This window comes from Lepisosteus oculatus, chromosome 28, assembly GCF_040954835.1.
Source record: "Lepisosteus oculatus isolate fLepOcu1 chromosome 28, fLepOcu1.hap2, whole genome shotgun sequence".
NCBI lineage: Eukaryota > Metazoa > Chordata > Actinopteri > Semionotiformes > Lepisosteidae > Lepisosteus > Lepisosteus oculatus.
In genome coordinates this window covers 827,215-843,808 of record NC_090723.1, presented here as the reverse complement: position 1 = coordinate 843,808, position 16,594 = coordinate 827,215, and the positions used below count along the sequence as shown (strand labels likewise).

Sequence of the window (16,594 nt, the reverse complement as noted above, 5' to 3'; positions counted from 1 at the left end):
ACAGGTTTCAGCAGCAGTCCAGCAAGGGATTGGACATTCTGAGGCTTCAGGTTATTACAGCGCCGCTGCAAGATGCTGTGTTAGTAGAGAGTCATAGTTTGTACTGTAAGTATCGTAGGGAGACTTCAGCTGAGAAAGTTATTGGCCACGCGTAAAGGCCCCATGTGTGTCACTGCGAGGCCCAGAATGCCCTGGCCCCTCTGGGGTTGCTGCTGAAATCGGCCCCCTAACGGGGCCCATCATCCGCGCAATCGGGGGTCTCCCTGTGAGGCTGCGCGTCTCACTGCTGCTCCCTGCCAGTGGGGTCTACTGGGAGCTAGAGCCCTTTGGGAAGGAGTCGGCCCAGGCACTTCTTTTTACGGGTTTGCATGCCGTCTATACTTTTTTTTATGTCAATAATAGCTCTACTTACATTTTGATTCATAAAAAATAATATATAACGTTTATAGGTTAATATGAACATCTTGATCCTTGCCCTTGCTTTCCCTTGCCTGTCTCATCCGTCTCGGGCTCGTAGCTTGTCAGTTGAAGCAGCACGCAAGCCTCCGGGTGCTCACTTGTGAACCAGCTGCAGGAGGGACAAAGCCTGTTCACGGAGGTACAGAACGTTGGTCCAGGTGCTGAGAGCGCTGAAAATGTTGCTTTCCTCAGGCAGTCCAGTTTCACTGCCATGGACTTGAAACAGGTCATGACAGAGAGGCTGTGCTCGTTTTCTGTAGCCTTAGGTGTGAACTTTGAGTTCCATCCATCTGAGCACTGTAATTCGATTACGTGCATTTCAAAACCCTCAATACCCATCTGACTTTGCTGGGACTTGCTAGGAGAGTGAGATTAATAAACAAACTATAAGCGGGCCATAGACCTTTAATGACCTAGTAATCTAACTCAGGAACGTTACAGGCCTCCAGTTACAACTTCTCGGCTGAAGGTAACGCATACTGTCCCCACTTCCCATACTGATGCACTGTGCTCTTGAAATTCGGGTTTGGAAGTAAATACACTATTTGCAGCAGTTACCCGAATCTGAGAGCAAGCAGTCCACGAAGACGACAGCAGCGTTAATAACCTGCTAGTAACGGTGAATTGTCTAAACGGGCAGTGGGTGGAAATGCTGGAAATGTGCAGGCGGGGGGGAAAAGTTCAGTGTCAACGCTCGCCATCCACGTCGCTCCAAAGCCTTTCTTAAAGATTGCTTTGCTGTTAACTCCTGTATTATGCGACCTCTGTAAAGCACGCCCGTATCATGCCTGCACCACGATGCCAGCACCCGGATTCGTGCAACACTTCCAGACATCTGATTAGCTGTCCCGGAGCTGGATTGATACAATAGCGCCATAAAGTGCCCGAGAGCGGAGCTCCCACGGTACCTGTCTCGCCTTATCCTCTGGCCGGGCTCTGTGCTGGAGCAGCTCGTGAGTTGGGCGATTTCTGAGTTTCAGTTCGATGTGAGGGGTAGCGATATTTTAGACCGTGGCTTTAAATTAAGAGAAGGGTTTACGTTTTGGTGGCTAATTTATTATCAAGGCATTGCCATATTTTCCACTAATATTGTTAAGGTTTAGTTTTTAAAAGTAGAGCTGATGAAACTATAAGTTATTTCCCGTTAACTATTGTGACTTGGGGGTCACATGTAGAATTTTCTCACTTCACATTTGGTGTATTATCACGTTTTAGCAACGGTTATTTTACTTCGTTTCCAAGTAATGCCGAACAAAATGTGACTATAGATTCCACACTGTGCATTGATCTTGACAGAACCCAAACGCTTTATAATCAGGACACATGACCTACGTCAGACAGGAGAAATGTATTCTTTGGAAGCATTCAGGTATAACGGCCATCTTAAGGTCACTGTTTTTCTGCACATCTCTTCTCTAACGTTTGCTCCCGTCGCCCGTCGGGGTCCATGCGAAACGTTTCCCGGTCTGGCGTTGCGGCCGGCAGCTGCGGTGTGCACGGAGGAGCGATGGACGCGGACGACTCCGCGGCTCAGGAGTACGAGAGGCTGGCGGAGGTGGGCGAGGGCGCCTACGGGAAGGTGTACAAGGCCCGGGAGACACAGGGCCAGCGGCGCCTGGTCGCCCTCAAGAAGCTCAGCGTGGCCGGCCACGGACGGGACGGCATCCCCGCATTCATGATCCGGGAGGTGGCGGTGCTCAAGAAGATCGATTGTTTCAACCACCCAAACGTAGTCAGGTATGGCTGTCTGAAGCCCTGCTTCTTGTAGCTGTTGCACATGCAGTCTGGACTCCCCTTTGCCCGTGTTATTATACTTAATTATATGTGAAAATCCATGTGAATGAGGCAGTATTTTAGAAATTGCCGTGCACTGTATAAGCAAGTAACAAAGTGGGAAAAGACGTTCATCCATCCATCTGTATTTTAACCACTTCATCCAGTCCAGAGCCACAGGGGAGCCAGAGCCTGTCCCAGCAAGCAACAGGCACACGGCGGCTCACACACTGGATGGGCATCAGTTCATCGGCACAGACACACAGTCACCACAGGGCCGGTTCACTTTGACAGTGTGACAGCAGTGCACTACAGCAGCTTAACAGTAGTGTCCGTCGCCACGCAAATCAAAACAATCACTATAGCTCTCGCATTGCATTATTTCTGAGGACACAATGACAGCTAAAAGGTTTGCCTCAAATGCAAGCATATCCCTTTGTTTTTATTATTTTAAGATCATTGTGGCAGTTATTAATACAACATTCAGACTTTTATTTGTTTTTGGTAAATAATACATTATATTGCAACATGCAAGTGATTGTAGCTTAATATCACAATCACGCTATTTACTTTTATTGTAAAACGTGTTTGCCCTGAATAGATAACTAGGTTGAATACCTGCAAGCACCCATTTTCGTTTGCTTTACTCAATACTTTGCTGAATGATGTGAGACCCCGCTTGTCGCTCAGGCTGTTCGGAGTGTCAGCGAAGCTGCTGGAGAAGGAGCTGGACCTGACGCTGGTGTTCGAGTACATTGACCAGGACCTGGCCGTGTACCTGAAGGCGGCCCCGCCCTCTGGCCTGCTCGTCGACACCATCAAGGTGAGAATACCCATAACACCATCCATCCCTGTTCCAGCTGCTTCAACCAGCTCAGGCAGGACAGAACGCAGATCTGCAGAACGCAGACGCAGAACACTGGGCCAGTGTTCCCAGAAGCTAATCAACCTGCCAGCGTGTCTTTGGACTGTGGTAGTACCTGAACGAAACCCACATAAACTTAAAGAGAACATGCAAACTCCACACTGATAGCACCCCAGGAACTGATCATGCTGCCCAGATTCCAGTTTAACTACGTTGTTTTTTTATTTTATTTCCAAACTCACAGTTGGCTAGTTCTGCAATCACTGCTGACTACTTCCATGCTCAGAGCTGGATAGTTCTGCACTCCAGCAGTGTACAAAGAAGAGCCTCATGTTCTCATCCAGTTTGTCTTGTGGTACAACACTCAGTGTTGATTCTGAAGAAGTCCACTTGGTCAGCTTTTTTAATTCCTTTGAGCACTTTTGAACACTTGAATCAAGTTATTTTGTAGTCTTTTCTGTTCAAGGCTAAAAAAGATTCACATCTTAGCTTGTTAGTGTAGAAAAGTATCCTTAAACCTTTTGTACTGGGTTGATGAAAACAATATTCTAAATGAGGTGCCACCAGTGATACATATCTTTACAGCACTTGGTTTAGATTCTGTGTTGTAATTCTATATTTGCCTTTTTTTATTGATTCCCCGCAGTGCCTGGTGGAGGGAAATGTCAATATAAACACCGCTGTGTTTTTCATGGGTGCCCTGTGTTACTGATTTCACAGAGGCTATCTCTGGAGAAAGGGCCACAGCAAACTTCTCTCTGATTTCAGGACCTGATGGGACAGCTGCTGAGCGGCCTGGACTTCCTGCACACCAACTTTGTGGTCCATCGCGACCTGAAGCCAGAGAACATCCTGATCACCAGCAGGGGGCAGCTGAAAATCGCCGACTTCGGCCTGGCCCGGCTCTACAGCTTCCACATGGCCCTGACGCCAGGGGTGGGTCTCCCATCAGGACGCACCATAGTCTCTCATGCCGTAAGCACAGGGCGCGGTTGTAAATCCCAGTGGATTCCTGGCAGAAGTTCCGTACAATCTGTGGGAGGCTTTGGAAAAGTTCTGTACATATGGGAAGTCCAGGGTGAAACTAACAGTACTGTGCAGATCTGTCGAGGGGTAAGGTTCATGTTGGATACAGTTTGACACTTGAAGAACAACTCTGAAATTGTCTTGCTTTCCGATCTGTCTTTCTGCTTTAATCTTCCATGAGTGTTTTTTTGAACATGTTGCCTCTGGCTACTTTTTAACTTTCAAGCTTTTTTCTGGTGTTTAAAGACAAAAGGCGTTTTGGTTTGGAGGAAAATGCTAGTCTGGTGGTGTGGCCGAGTGTGCGCCGGACTGCGGTTATCAAGTGTTCCAGTGAGATACGGTTTGAGGAATTACAGATGAGCTGATGTTGAAATGGGCGACTTTCTTACGGCCTTAGGCTTTCAAATAAGTTTGTTCTGGTGTGCTTTGCCATGATAATAAACTTTGGGCTACCACTCTCAAAGGGTGGTAAAAGAAAAAAGCTACCAGACTTTGTAAGGTTGTTGTGTTTCGCTTTTTGTCATCCAGGTTGCTACCCTGTGGTACAGAGCTCCAGAAGTTCTGCTGTACTCCAGCTACCTCCCCTCTGTGGACATGTGGAGCACCGGCTGCATTCTCGCGGAGCTCTATCTCCTCCGGTATGCCTGAGCACCTGTGTGTACCCGGAGCGGAAACGGCTGGGAAGTCCTGATTTCCTTGCTCCGTGGGGTTTGGTTCTGATCCTCCAGTGGACAGGAATGGGTCCCTGCATGTCTTCAGAATGCCCATTAATCATAGTTTTGCATCCCTTTCTTCACCCACTGATCACCCTTAAAGCAGCTCCTGGTAGAGTTACGAGTATGAGAATTCTGCTGTCTTGGCACATATGCAGAGATGGCCCTTTGAGCAGGTATTTCACAACCTGGCCTTTTGAATAGACATGACATTTTCCAAAATTTCCATCTTTAGAAAAAAACTTTTAGTCTCAGTTATTCGGTCTGTTTTATGGATTTCAGAGTGATAATAGACAGAGATGAAATTGTTAATGTCAAGGTTTGACCTTTCAAAACGTTTTGGATGGAAAGCAGCCAAAGGGTGATAGGCACACAAACATTTTGCCAGCCGTGGTTTCTAAATGGTTTTCCTGGTATGAATTTTAATGGGACCATGAAGAGAAGGACTTCAAGGAAGAATGTAATCTGTGAGTGGCACTGCTGTGTGCCGCAGTATGTGTGTAGAGGTCTCATAATGTAGGTTTGAGACAACGTAAAATATAAACTCCAGAAGTAAAGAGTATTCAGGATTAAAATCTATTTTGTTTCACTTTTGTTTTCCAGGCCATTATTTCTTGGATATTCCGACATACAGCAGCTCCACAAGATCTTCGAGTTAAGTTTGTGTTTCCTTTTAAAACACCTAGAATTATTTTTCTTGCAATAACGTCTTCAGTCAGCAATTGGTAGTAATCAACCTGACTTTAAGCTACAGCCACAAGAGAAGCATCTTGTATTTCTCAGGCTTTGCTACAGGAGAGGCGCTGAGGTGCTGGCAGGCAGCTGAGGCGAGCTGAGCTCACCCTGCCCTGACAGGACTGGGCCGGCTATGGAAATCCAGTCACAGTGTACTAGTTTAGCCCAGACCATAAGAAGCCGATTACATCCGGAGTTCATCTTGCATTGCTTAGGAGCTGCCGGCTTGAGCCCCCAGGCTGAGAAATGAAAGTGCGAGGTGCTGCTTCAGTGCTCAACCAGAGTGCCGTCTCCGCAGGGTCATCGGTCTGCCCCGGGAGGAGGAGTGGCCCGCACAGGCTCCCCTGCAGTACTCGTCGTTCTGGGAGATGTCCGATATCGTAGACCCAGTGGTCCAGAACATGGACGAGCAAGGCAGCGACCTGCTGTTGGTAAGTTCGAGCAAGAACGGGGGCCTGCGAGGGGTCAGAATTTAGGAAGACTTTCAACACCCCCGTCCATTTTCTAACTGACTCATCCAGTTCAGGGTCTCGGGGGAGCCAGAGTCTGTCCCAGCCAGCAACAGCTGCACCGCAGGACACAGCCTGGATGGGACGCCACTCCATCACAGGGCACACACGAACACACACTCCAGTTTGCCCAGAAGCCAGTTAACCTTTAGTACGTTTTTAGACTGTGGGAGGAATCTGGGACAGCTGGAGGAAACCCATGTGGAGAACATGCAGACTCCACACTGACAGTGCCCCGGACCCAGAATTGAGCCGAGGGCCCCCGCGCTGTCAGGCTGCAATGCTAGCCACTGCGCCACCATGCTGCCCTTTAGAAAAGCCAATCTCTACAAATGTATGTGTGAGACGAGCCGTGGACTTGTAAGACTGTCTGTTGCGCATTTCTGGGGGCCAGAAGGGAGTCCTTCGCTGTAACAGCCTCATCTGTACACCATGACATCTGATCTGCAAGCACAATGACTCCTGAGAAAAAAGACTGCTTTAGGAGTACCGTCTGGCTTCTAAAAAAGCGTATTATGTGCCTGAGTGTTTTGCTTCTCCTCAAAATACAAGTGCAGATTTTCAGGTGACAGTTGGAAGCAGGAGTGGAGTACCGCTCACGGCTTGTCCTGTCACCTGCAGAAGTGCCTGCTCTTCAGTCCGGCGAAACGGATTTCGGCTGCAGAAGCCCTGCATCACCCTTTTCTTTCCTCGCGTGCTCCCCCTCGCTGGAAGGAGAGAGTGTCTGCAAACTAAGCAGCGCAGAGAGCACAGCCAGACCAGCAGCAGCTGACAGGACGCCAAGGGATTGGGAAGCAAGCAGTTTTAAGTTTTTTTCCATGTCGAATTGATTTGGTTTAATAAATAACAGGCCTTATGTGTTCATCTATAATTAAATGTGTTCATTTTCATTAAATCTTTTGCAGCTATCAGGTTTGAAATATGCAGTACTTTCTGGACATAACAATGCATCTGTGTCAAAAACAACTTCAGCAGCAGAAGTGGAACCCTGACACACACTGTCAGACAGCATGACAATCTGTGAGCCTAATTCCAGCTCTGAAATAGGGGTTCCTATATTTTTTGTTTTTGTTTGTATTTTATTTTTATAGACCTGAGAAAGAGGTGAGAAATCGGATGGTGATACTATGGGATTAGAGCGATTCATCTCGGTTTTACCTGATGCTAGTGTCACTCTTCACTGTTTGAACCTCCTCTCAAGTGGATTTTGGTAGAGTTTTAGCGAAGACCTGTAAAAACATTCTTAATATCAATCCCAGATTTCCAAAGTGCCCCATGATGGGAGGAGCCTCGTAATGGGAAAATGTATTTGGGATGAACACTTGGCAGGTGAGTTTGTGCGTTGATTGATCTGGGCTGTAGTTTGACTTTGGGCGGCTCGAGATTATTCAGCTCTGAAGATTCAAGTGAAAAGTGTGTTATTCGTTTTATGTTTTCCCGAGAGTTTTGATAATGGAGTGTTTATAGAATAGATGAGATGCTGTGTAATTCGAGAAATGCTGGAGAGAGTAATTACCCACTGTTTTTCTAGACTGCATACATATGTTGCAGGATATTGTAAGACTGTAGCACACTGCCTGTTCCATTTCTGCCAGTGCTGACATTTGTATCTTTTGGTTGTTATATTGTTTTGTTGTTTTGTAAATGCTTTGTGAAGTTTTATTTGTTAATGAGATTTTAATAATAGAAACATTCTCTGGAAACACAGGGTTCTGTGTTTATGGGGACTCACTGTGCACTGCAGGACACCTGATGTTTATCTTTTCAACTATTGTCATTTTATCCGAAGTAGAAACCTTTCTTTCTTCTGTTCCTGTTGTGCTGTACATTTTATGTGGTGTTAGTTAATAAAATAAATAGCAGCTTTATTAATATCTCTAATTAATCTCTCTAATTGTAAAACTGCAGAAGGAATTCAGATTTATTATGCAACTGAAGCCAGTGAGCATTGACCACATATGAACAGTAGGTGGCACTGTTGCAGTACCAAAGCTTTTAAAATTGTATTGCCATCACTTTGTGGAAGCTTTGCTTTATGTTTTACCTGACAAAAATGCTTTGAACAGCTTATTGTTAGGTGATAATTTGGTTTTGGTTTCTGACCTGCTGTCAGAGGGTCTGCAATTGAAACCCACTATGACCATTGTTTTCTGCAGTGCAGTGTCCCTGGCCATCACTCTGGGGCAGTGAGGGAGGAGTATCTCCTATTGGTCCAACAACATAACTTACAGAAACAACATACAGAGTGACTGTTTCTTTTTTAACCACGCTTTTATGTTGACGTTTCAGTCTTTGACCAAGAGAGGTCGCTTGAGAAGGGGCTCTCCCTATCGGAAAAGTCAAAATTCCCTCATATTTAGAAAATACCCACCAAAGAAAAACTTCAGTACCACGATATGCTGCATTGTTGTGTTGTGTGCTGACACTGTGAGAAGCTCTTGACAGCAGCTTCCGGACCACAATTGAGTGAAATTTGATTTCAGAAAGCATGTTTCAGATCTAAATTATAATAAAACACGAAGGCACACACACAAAAAAACAGATAAATGCATGTATAATTGGGAACATTTTACTTCTGCAAAGCACTGTGAATGCATTGGGTTTGCAAAGGGAAAGGACATATAACACATGGGTGCGTGTGAGATATTTTATATCCCATAATTGTTATATACAGACTGAGGATTGCTATTCCATATAAAAATCATTAAACCTGTTTTCAGCCAGTGCTTTTTTTTTCCCTGCTCGGAGGCAAAGCCATACTTATTTTTCTCCAGCATGAATTGACATCTGTTCTGCGGCGAAGAGGCTGCTTTTAGCTGCGTGGCCTTCATACGCTGTGTCGTGCATTTGGAACGGGGCTTGGAGGAGGAATGCTGAGGCGCAGGAGATATTTTTATCAGGGACTCTCTGGTGTCACTGGCCTGGCTGGGTCTCCCTACATGGCCTGGCCTCGGTATTGATGAGCGCACAGATGGCAGAGCCCGGCACTGAAAGCAGGACCAATTTGCATAGATCCAAATGAGATCCCTGATGCAGCTCAAGTAAGTACCTTCACAGACTCTTTGATCCTGGGCTTTGATACAGCAGACAAACACTGCATGCATGTTATTTTATGATGATGTAGAGCTTGGAAGCCTTTTTGTCTCATTAAAACCGCGTGAAACTCTTGAACCTACATCATGAAACTTTCTCTTCAAAAACGACAATGTAGTCTTCTGTTGCCTGTATCTTGTGTTTAATCAATATCCAATGCATTGCAAATGAATCGGACGGATGTTTTGTTTTGTCTGATGTTTGTTTTGAATTGATTTACAAGTATATTAAATTAGTTAACATAAAAAGATTTGGGTTTCCTACTGTATGTATCTGATAGTGCTGCGATAATACATTTTTACAGTATTTGCAAATTAACATACGTTTATAAATTGTATTATAACAGCTGTTTTGAGGGCTAATTTGAAGTTGTTCATAAGTAACTGGATATAAAAACTTAAAGAATTGGTTTGGCCAGACTGGCCATTGTTCTTCCTGTATTTTTGTTCTTTGACATTTCTCACCTTCCAGGACAATGAGCTGGGCAGCCATGTGCTGCTTTCAGAAAGATTCAAATTGCCTTTACTCCATCAGGACAGGAAGCAATTCTGACTTCTGCACTATTTTTTTCTCCATCTAGGAGAAATCATCTTAACAAACATACTGGAAGGTTCTGTACAGAAACCAATGCAGATGTAGGCAAAACAACTCCTTTGAACAGCCTTGTGGCCGTTGCATAAAGTTTGCATGCTGATCAGGCTTCTTCAGACATCACAATGTTATTTACAGACGGCTGGAATCAAAAGTGACAGTATAGTGCAGCTTTTCTGCAGAGCTGTTGGTTTTGCCATATTTGAGAGGTGTCAGGGTTGTCTAAAAAGAGACAAAAAAATCATATTATTTCTACCATGCATGTCTTTTTTTAATTTAATTATGTATGTAACCAAGGAAAATGAATTGAAAACATCTTTAATTTTTAACTATGAAATGGAGACTCATTTGCACTGCAGGGCATTTACTGGAATTATTGCACACAAGTTACTCAAGGGGAAACAGCTGTGCCCCACCAGTGATCTGTTCTGACATAAAGCGGTAGCCTACTGTACCTAGTCTGTGCAAACTCTCACTGGTTTACTTATTATACACTTTTCTTAGCAGATACCCTTATCTAGCATGACTTACCATGCACACAAAGGTTAGAATGAGTGCTATAGATCTGGTATCTTACAAGTACAACGAAATGAAATTAACAATGGCACTAATACGATAAAACAGTAAGTTCTGCATTTTGCTACAACCAAAATGACCAGAAACAGTATCAAGCATAAATGGACTGGATACAAATTAAGCCATGTAGACACCCTCTTGGTGAGCAATTCATGTTTATAGTAAATGAGCACAATCTGTAAAGGACACAGCCAGTTTGAGAATGGTGAGCTTTAGTGCGTTGCTTGTTCGCAGCGTTGAGAGGGCAGAGGCCCTGGCAATCCGGGCAGTGGAGGAATGGGGAGGGGTGTAGGCAGAGATATGGCACTGATGGTGGGCAGGAGCAGACTGGGGGTGCAGCCAGCTCAGGGAGTAGCGCAGGTGACCCTGGTTTCTCCAGCACTGGCAACGCCTCCCTGGGCAAGACAGTAGGAATACAGTAATACCTGGCCTGTCGACGTACTGTACACCATTGCTAGAACAGCATTGTCAGTTTTTAAAATGACAGTGGATGGTATTCGATGATTGTGTCTTGGGGGACCACACCAAGCACGTCTGTTTAGTTTTATTTGAAGTCTGGATCGCCCTGCTGCGAGCGAGCGGAGCTGAAATGATCCGTGGCAGCACACCCAAGCCTGAGACGTGATCAACAATGTCATCACGTTGTCTATTCTCAGTATTCTGGTTTTCCTTATAGTGCATAGCTGAAAATAGTTCGTTTTTAACCACGGTTAAGTCCCCCCCACTCCCCTCCCCAACATCTGTCGGAGTGTGACGCCCGACAACGTCCAGGACTCCAAGACCGTACGAAGTGCAGGCGACGAAGGTCTGTCAGAAGCGGGCTTCGTGGCCCGAGGTCCGGGACGAGCTGGGGGCTGGCAGGCGCCTGTGCTGTGCGCGAATTCCTCTGTCTGAGCAGGAGTGAGTCTGGGCATGCACTGGACTGCGGGCTCAGGAGGGGCGGGCGCACGGCAACAGACCTCTCCCGAGCCAGCTGGGTGGGTTGCTCTGTGCCTGTGTAAAAGTCGCGATAATTAAGTCCCATAACCCTTCCTAAGAGGATAAGTGCACTCCTGAAGCACGCGGTTAGCCTGACCAGCAGCTGCGCGCATCCGACCTCCTGGGCGAGACTGGAAAGGCAGTCTGCAGCTGACCGGCTGGGTTTCGGCGAGGCGCGGCGAGTCGTCAGAAGTATCGACAGCGGCAGTAATAGTTTCTCCCACGTTAGCCCAGTGTCCAGTCGTGCTTCAACGCCCCGAGGTGCAGGTAGGTGATCTGAGTTTTAACTTTGGTCTCATTTTATTACGAGGAGATCCCTATCACATTAAATCTAAGCGCCTTTATAATTCGAGCTGCACTGTTTTGGTTTGGTTCGACAGGGCTTTCCCCGCATACATACGAGCCTGAGAGGTAAACTACGTTGAATATATCTTGTTTTGAAAACATTCGATTTTGACAAATTAGGAGGTAAACTTAAGCTTTGTTGTACAAACTGACGACTTCACAGGACGAAGTTGACCGATATTCGGTCTACGTTTCTGGTTAACAGCGAAAGCGAAACGCTTTTAAGAAACTGTCCTTTTGAACAGATTGCAGTGAGACCGAGGGTTTCAAACTGTACTCTTGGACAGAAGGACGAACTCCAACAAAGGCGTACAGTAAAACGATTTGACTTCCTCTGCACTGAAATACAGTGTGCGTTCACTTCTGAGGTTGTGAGGTGATCTAGGTGCAGACAATACCTCTTCCCCTTCACAGCTTATTTCAGTAATCCTATTGTACTGTATAAAGAGGAACCACGTATTGTTTGTCTTGGTGCAAGATGAACTTTTTTTGTGTGTTTATTAAAGCATTGATTCCGCTTGGAAAATCCAGGGGTGACGTTAAACGTTGTGTACAACACCACATAACGACCTATATTGTCGTATATGATCAGTGACTGTGCCAATAGCAACACTCCTTTGAAAAGCGATTTAAGGTGTAATCGTTAGTTCCGATGTGCAGCTAGGAATCGTGTCGCATGTGATGAGGTGATGCCCCTAAGGTCCTAGGACATTTGACTCACGGTGCACAGAAGCAGGTCTGAATCCTGCAGTCCAGGGTGGGGTGTATCTGTCTCCTGGGCGGCTAACGCAGGTGGTTTGAGTTTCAGCTCTGAAAACAAAACTCTGCAGAAACCGGGACTTCTGTCTTATTCGAGTACGGACTCGAGCAAGATGTGCTTTTATTTCACAGATTTAATTTAGACCATTCCAGGATTGGTAACCTGACTCTTCGGCATGATTGACATCGCGAATTAAGGGAAAAAATGACGGCCGTACTTCACAAATCTGAAGTGCCTGGCTTTGCAAAGGCTGTGATTTCATATTTGGCCCTGGTCCTGAAGCTAAGTGGTGGAAATGAAATCGCTGACTTCCAAAATGTTTTCCGTAGGGGTCTGTTAGAGCCATGCTCCGTACCACATAATCAGCACAGATAAAGTGGAACATGCAGTCAGTTTATCTCTCGGCTCCCACAGGCGCCCCAGGGATGGCGAGCATCAGTCAGTGGAGCCTCTGGGAAAGAAAGAAAAAGTGCTGTGTAGAGATCGGAGGGATTCCCCAGGTCTCAGGGTGCAGTAATAAAAGCCAGCCAGCACTTAGCCTTGCAGATGGATCAAATCACAGCGTCCAGGAGAGATTAATCGTGTTTAACCCAACCACTGAATACTTCCCAATCGCTTTCTCCGGAGAATTCTCCCTCCCTGGGTTTCCGGAATGAACCTGGGTTGTCCGAAGGTGTTCTTCTCTCCTTTCATGTTTAATCACACAAGCTGACACCTGAGCTTGACATCTCCTGCTTCGGTGGTCTCCAGCTCCAGTCCCAGAGCCTGGACGCCCGACAGCGGGGTCAGCGGAGCGGTCAGAGGGGGGGTCTCAGGGTTTCAGGCGGTACGGGGGATTGCCCCGATGGGAAGCCGGCGCTGGTCCTGGATTTGGTCACACGCATGGGAGACCCCCGCCAGGCACAAGGGGGTGTGAGTTGTCTGGAAGGTCCTGGTCTGCGGTGCCCTCTGCAGTGAGCTCGGGGTGTGCGAGACTCCTTTAGGTGCAGACCGGGTGTGCAGTGTGGGCAGGACTCCCCCCTCCTGCCTGGAGATCCTGGCAGCTGCATCACCTGAAACCTTAATAAACACTACAGATTTGATCAACGTGACCTTTTCACTAGTTTTCCACTTCAGAAGCCACATAATTGTCAGGTTAGTTCAGAATTTGTCGGTGATTTACTGTACTGCCTCCTGACAGTTGAAGGTATTATTAGTCATTTGAAACCATCTGCAATTCACAATAGAAACTCCCATGTTCCACGTTGAAGGCGGCGGAGCTCGGCCTATTGGAGGCCACCATTCCAAATGTGATAATATTCTATATTTTCTAAGTAGGAAAAGGTTTGTTTGAATTAGAATCAAGCTAAGAGGAGCAAAACAAGTGCACATCTGAATTATGAACCCCATAGTCATACCTAATAATAAGTGGGGAAGGTTATCTAGCAGCAGGGGATGACTTCTGAAGTATCTGGTGACTGATTTCTCAGGAACATACCTGCAAAGGAAGAGCATGGCTTGTTTGTTGTAGGGCAGAGAAGAGCGCAGGTTAGATCAAGAAGATAAACGTGTGCAAGCCGAGGAATTTCAATCATGTAGCAAGACTGATCTGTGCCGCAGAACCACAGCCCAGGAGTGCTCCAGGAGTTTCCCCTGGGGGAAGACGTGTAATGCCATGCTCTTAAAAAAACAAGTACTGTAGCTGCAGCTCAGCTGCATGTACCCTGAGTGTGTGCCTGACCATTGAAACCAGAAGACATGTAAAGAAGCCACTGCAACAGGATGAAGACATCTGACACTAAACAAAAAAAACCAAGGAGCTCAACCTTAGTGTGCTACAAAAACGACTGTGGGAGATTTCCATTTACATTTTCAGATGGCTTTATCCAGTAAAGGGCTGCAGGGTAGATGGAGCCTTTTCACAGCAATCAATGGGCTTGAGGCAGGGTACACCCTGGATGGGACGCCAGTCCATTGCAAGGCACACACAGACACAAACACCCTCACACTCAACAGGGCCAGTTTTCCCAGGAGCCAATTAACTAACCATTAGCCTAATTACCTTTGGACTCTGGGAGGACACAGGAGCACCCAGAAAAAACGCATGTGAACATACAAACTACAGACGGGTTTGGACTAGGCTGGCAGGGTGTTGTGAGTGTGTCTGTGTGCGCTGTGATGGACTGCTGTCCTGTCCGGGGAGAATCCGGCCTTGTGCCTGTTGCTTGCTGGGTTCGGCTCTCCCCCGCAACCCTGTACTGAGTCTCTAAATATGGGGTCAGCTGTACAAATGTTGTTTTTGCATGAATATTTTAAATGAACTTGAACAGATCATTAGAAAGACAGTGATAGCCTTTCATAGCGAATGCCTGCTCAAAGCAGATAGTAGATTGCTATTAGCTTTGTGCATATGGAGTTTGAATTATCGTGTGTTTGCTGGCAGTTGCTAAGCAGCAGTAATGCTGAGGCCATGTGTTGTGAGGGACCAGGATGCCAGCGGACTGAGTTTCAGAGATGATGTCCTGTCCAGGGTGTACCCTGCCTTGTGCCCGTTGCTTGCTGGGATAGACACTGGCTCTTCCGCAGCCTGTATTGGAGAATGCGGTAAGAAAATGGAAGAATGGAAAATGGTTAGAAAAGTTAGGAAACGTGTGTCTCTCCACAGAGGCTGTCTGCAGCTAAGCGTCTACTGAAGAAGAAACACATTTGGAGATGTGTGCATATTGATTTTGTACTTCTATTTTGGGTTCATTGGATTAAATCTGAAAAACCGTCTACCCCTCAGAAATGATAATGGCACATTTTAAAGCTTGACGTGCATTCTCTTTTATCTGCACAGTGAATATTGAGAAATCCCTCTTGACTTTATCTTGTGCAGACTCAAGATTGTTTCAGGTGTTTGTTTCAACACGCACAGTATGAAAGAAGTTCAGCTTTAGCTTAGGTGTCAGCTTTCGTTAAAATATTTTGTTGGAGTCGACATTGTGGAGTGGTAGATTATTAAGAACTGCTTTAACCCTTTTATCTTCTTTTGATTTGGATTACTCAAGTAATTTGCATTGCTTGAAAATCGTCTTGTCAGAAGTGTAGACTAGGCCATTTTGGGGATTTTCCTGTAAAGCCTGTGATTTTCCTGAGAGAGCCCTTAACGCTATTCAATTAACAAAATATAGATAGAGGGTAGTATTTCAATACCCCATGTCTTCCAAATACTGTTTATATGCACAGAGCCGGGTTCAGTTCCAGCTTGGAGCACCTCCTTGGTGGAATTTGCACGTTTTCTCCTGAGTGCTCCAGGCTCCTCCCAGCTTCTGAAGACACACTGGCTACGCTTAGTGGTGCCCGACAATAGACTGGTGCCCAGTTCAGCTAGCCGGGGTGCAGTCCTGTAGGATCCTGCCTGGGGTTCTGGGGTCGCTGGTGTAGGGGTGCTCTCTGCGGGACTGTTCTGACATGCTCAGCTGAAATACCTGTCCCGGACGGTTGCTCAACAGACAACAGAGCTTTAACACGCTAGATGTGTTCATGAGGAATTGTGGCCGCAAGGGGAAAAAACTGGCAGATGTACAATTTGTGGTAGAATTAAAAACAAATTCCAATAGTGTCTGAGGAGCACAACGAAGAAGGGGAAACTCAGCAACAGGGATGAAAACATAATTATAGTGATACCTTTATTTAAGAGACACTTGAAATGCCCTGGGTTCTGAGAGTGCTGTCTTCCTGTTGAGTGTGACTGGGTATGGTGGGTGTACAATGTAATTGGATGAAGTTACTCCTGGAAGCAGCCCCTGTAGTTTGCTGCCGGCTCTTTCTTCAGTGATGGTGCTGTAGGTTTGTTTGAGCAAGCTGGCTCAGAGGGGCAAGGGGTATGAGCACTGTTGGCCGGGAAGTGTACACAGTGGCTTTCACTGGAGTGAATGAGAAGTGTGTATGATGCAAGTCATGACGTGAGAGTCGGGGAAAAGCTGTGAGTCGAACCATTAAACCCGAGATCAGGCGAGAAGGGAACTCTGTGGTGGGCAGCAGAAGATGTTGTGCAGAAGATACTGTGCAGGTTTGTAAATATTGGCTGCAACGTATTTGGCTGACACCTTAGAAACAGAGATCTTAGAAATAATTCTTATGTTGATTTAAGTTCTTGGGCAATCAAAACCCAGAAACCCTAAACGTTAGCTCCTGTTCAGTTTTCAGA

At 46.1% G+C, this 16,594-nt stretch overlaps 2 protein-coding genes across 12 annotated transcripts in view; both read left to right on the top strand.

The window, feature by feature from the left end:
- The first annotated feature begins 7 nt into the window (after window positions 1-7).
- On the top strand, window positions 8-7,948 carry cdk21 (cyclin-dependent kinase 21). 3 transcript variants are annotated; one of them, XM_069185835.1, is made up of 8 exons: window positions 8-1,412; window positions 1,945-2,196; window positions 2,923-3,055; window positions 3,866-4,072; window positions 4,652-4,761; window positions 5,440-5,490; window positions 5,870-6,002; window positions 6,702-7,948. In XM_069185835.1, exons 2-8 carry the CDS (start codon window positions 1,967-1,969, stop codon window positions 6,813-6,815), a joined length of 978 nt encoding a protein of 325 aa, XP_069041936.1. In that variant the 5' UTR covers window positions 8-1,412; window positions 1,945-1,966; the 3' UTR covers window positions 6,816-7,948. The 3 variants fall into 3 exon arrangements, with proteins under 3 accessions (XP_069041936.1, XP_006643511.3, XP_069041935.1); XM_006643448.3 differs by lacking the exon at window positions 8-1,412 and having other exon boundaries at window positions 1,429-2,196; window positions 3,866-4,033; XM_069185834.1 differs by lacking the exon at window positions 8-1,412 and having other exon boundaries at window positions 1,429-2,196.
- Window positions 7,949-8,970: 1,022 nt separating this feature from the next.
- The window catches only part of svild (supervillin d), a 73,845-nt gene continuing 66,221 nt past the window's right edge, over window positions 8,971-16,594 (top strand). For 4 of the 9 annotated variants that reach the window (XM_069185773.1, XM_069185774.1, XM_069185771.1 and 1 more), the window contains exon 1: window positions 11,087-11,585. The gene's annotated coding sequence lies outside the window, so the exon portion shown is untranslated. Of the gene's footprint in view, window positions 9,122-11,085; window positions 11,586-16,594 lie in introns of those variants that run through there. The other 5 variants (XM_069185768.1, XM_069185770.1, XM_069185767.1 and 2 more) reach the window with 3 other exon arrangements.

Excerpts from the sequence above, each read along its gene's own strand:
- cdk21 (XM_069185834.1), top strand. The coding sequence starts at position 1,907 with ATGCGAAACGTTTCCCGGTCTGGCGTTGCGGCCGGCAGCTGCGGTGTG. Across the intron at positions 4,073-4,651 it reads GCACCATAGTCTCTCATGCC|GTTGCTACCCTGTGGTACAG; the intron begins GTAAGCACAGGG and ends TTTGTCATCCAG. Across the intron at positions 6,003-6,701 it reads AAGGCAGCGACCTGCTGTTG|AAGTGCCTGCTCTTCAGTCC; the intron begins GTAAGTTCGAGC and ends TGTCACCTGCAG.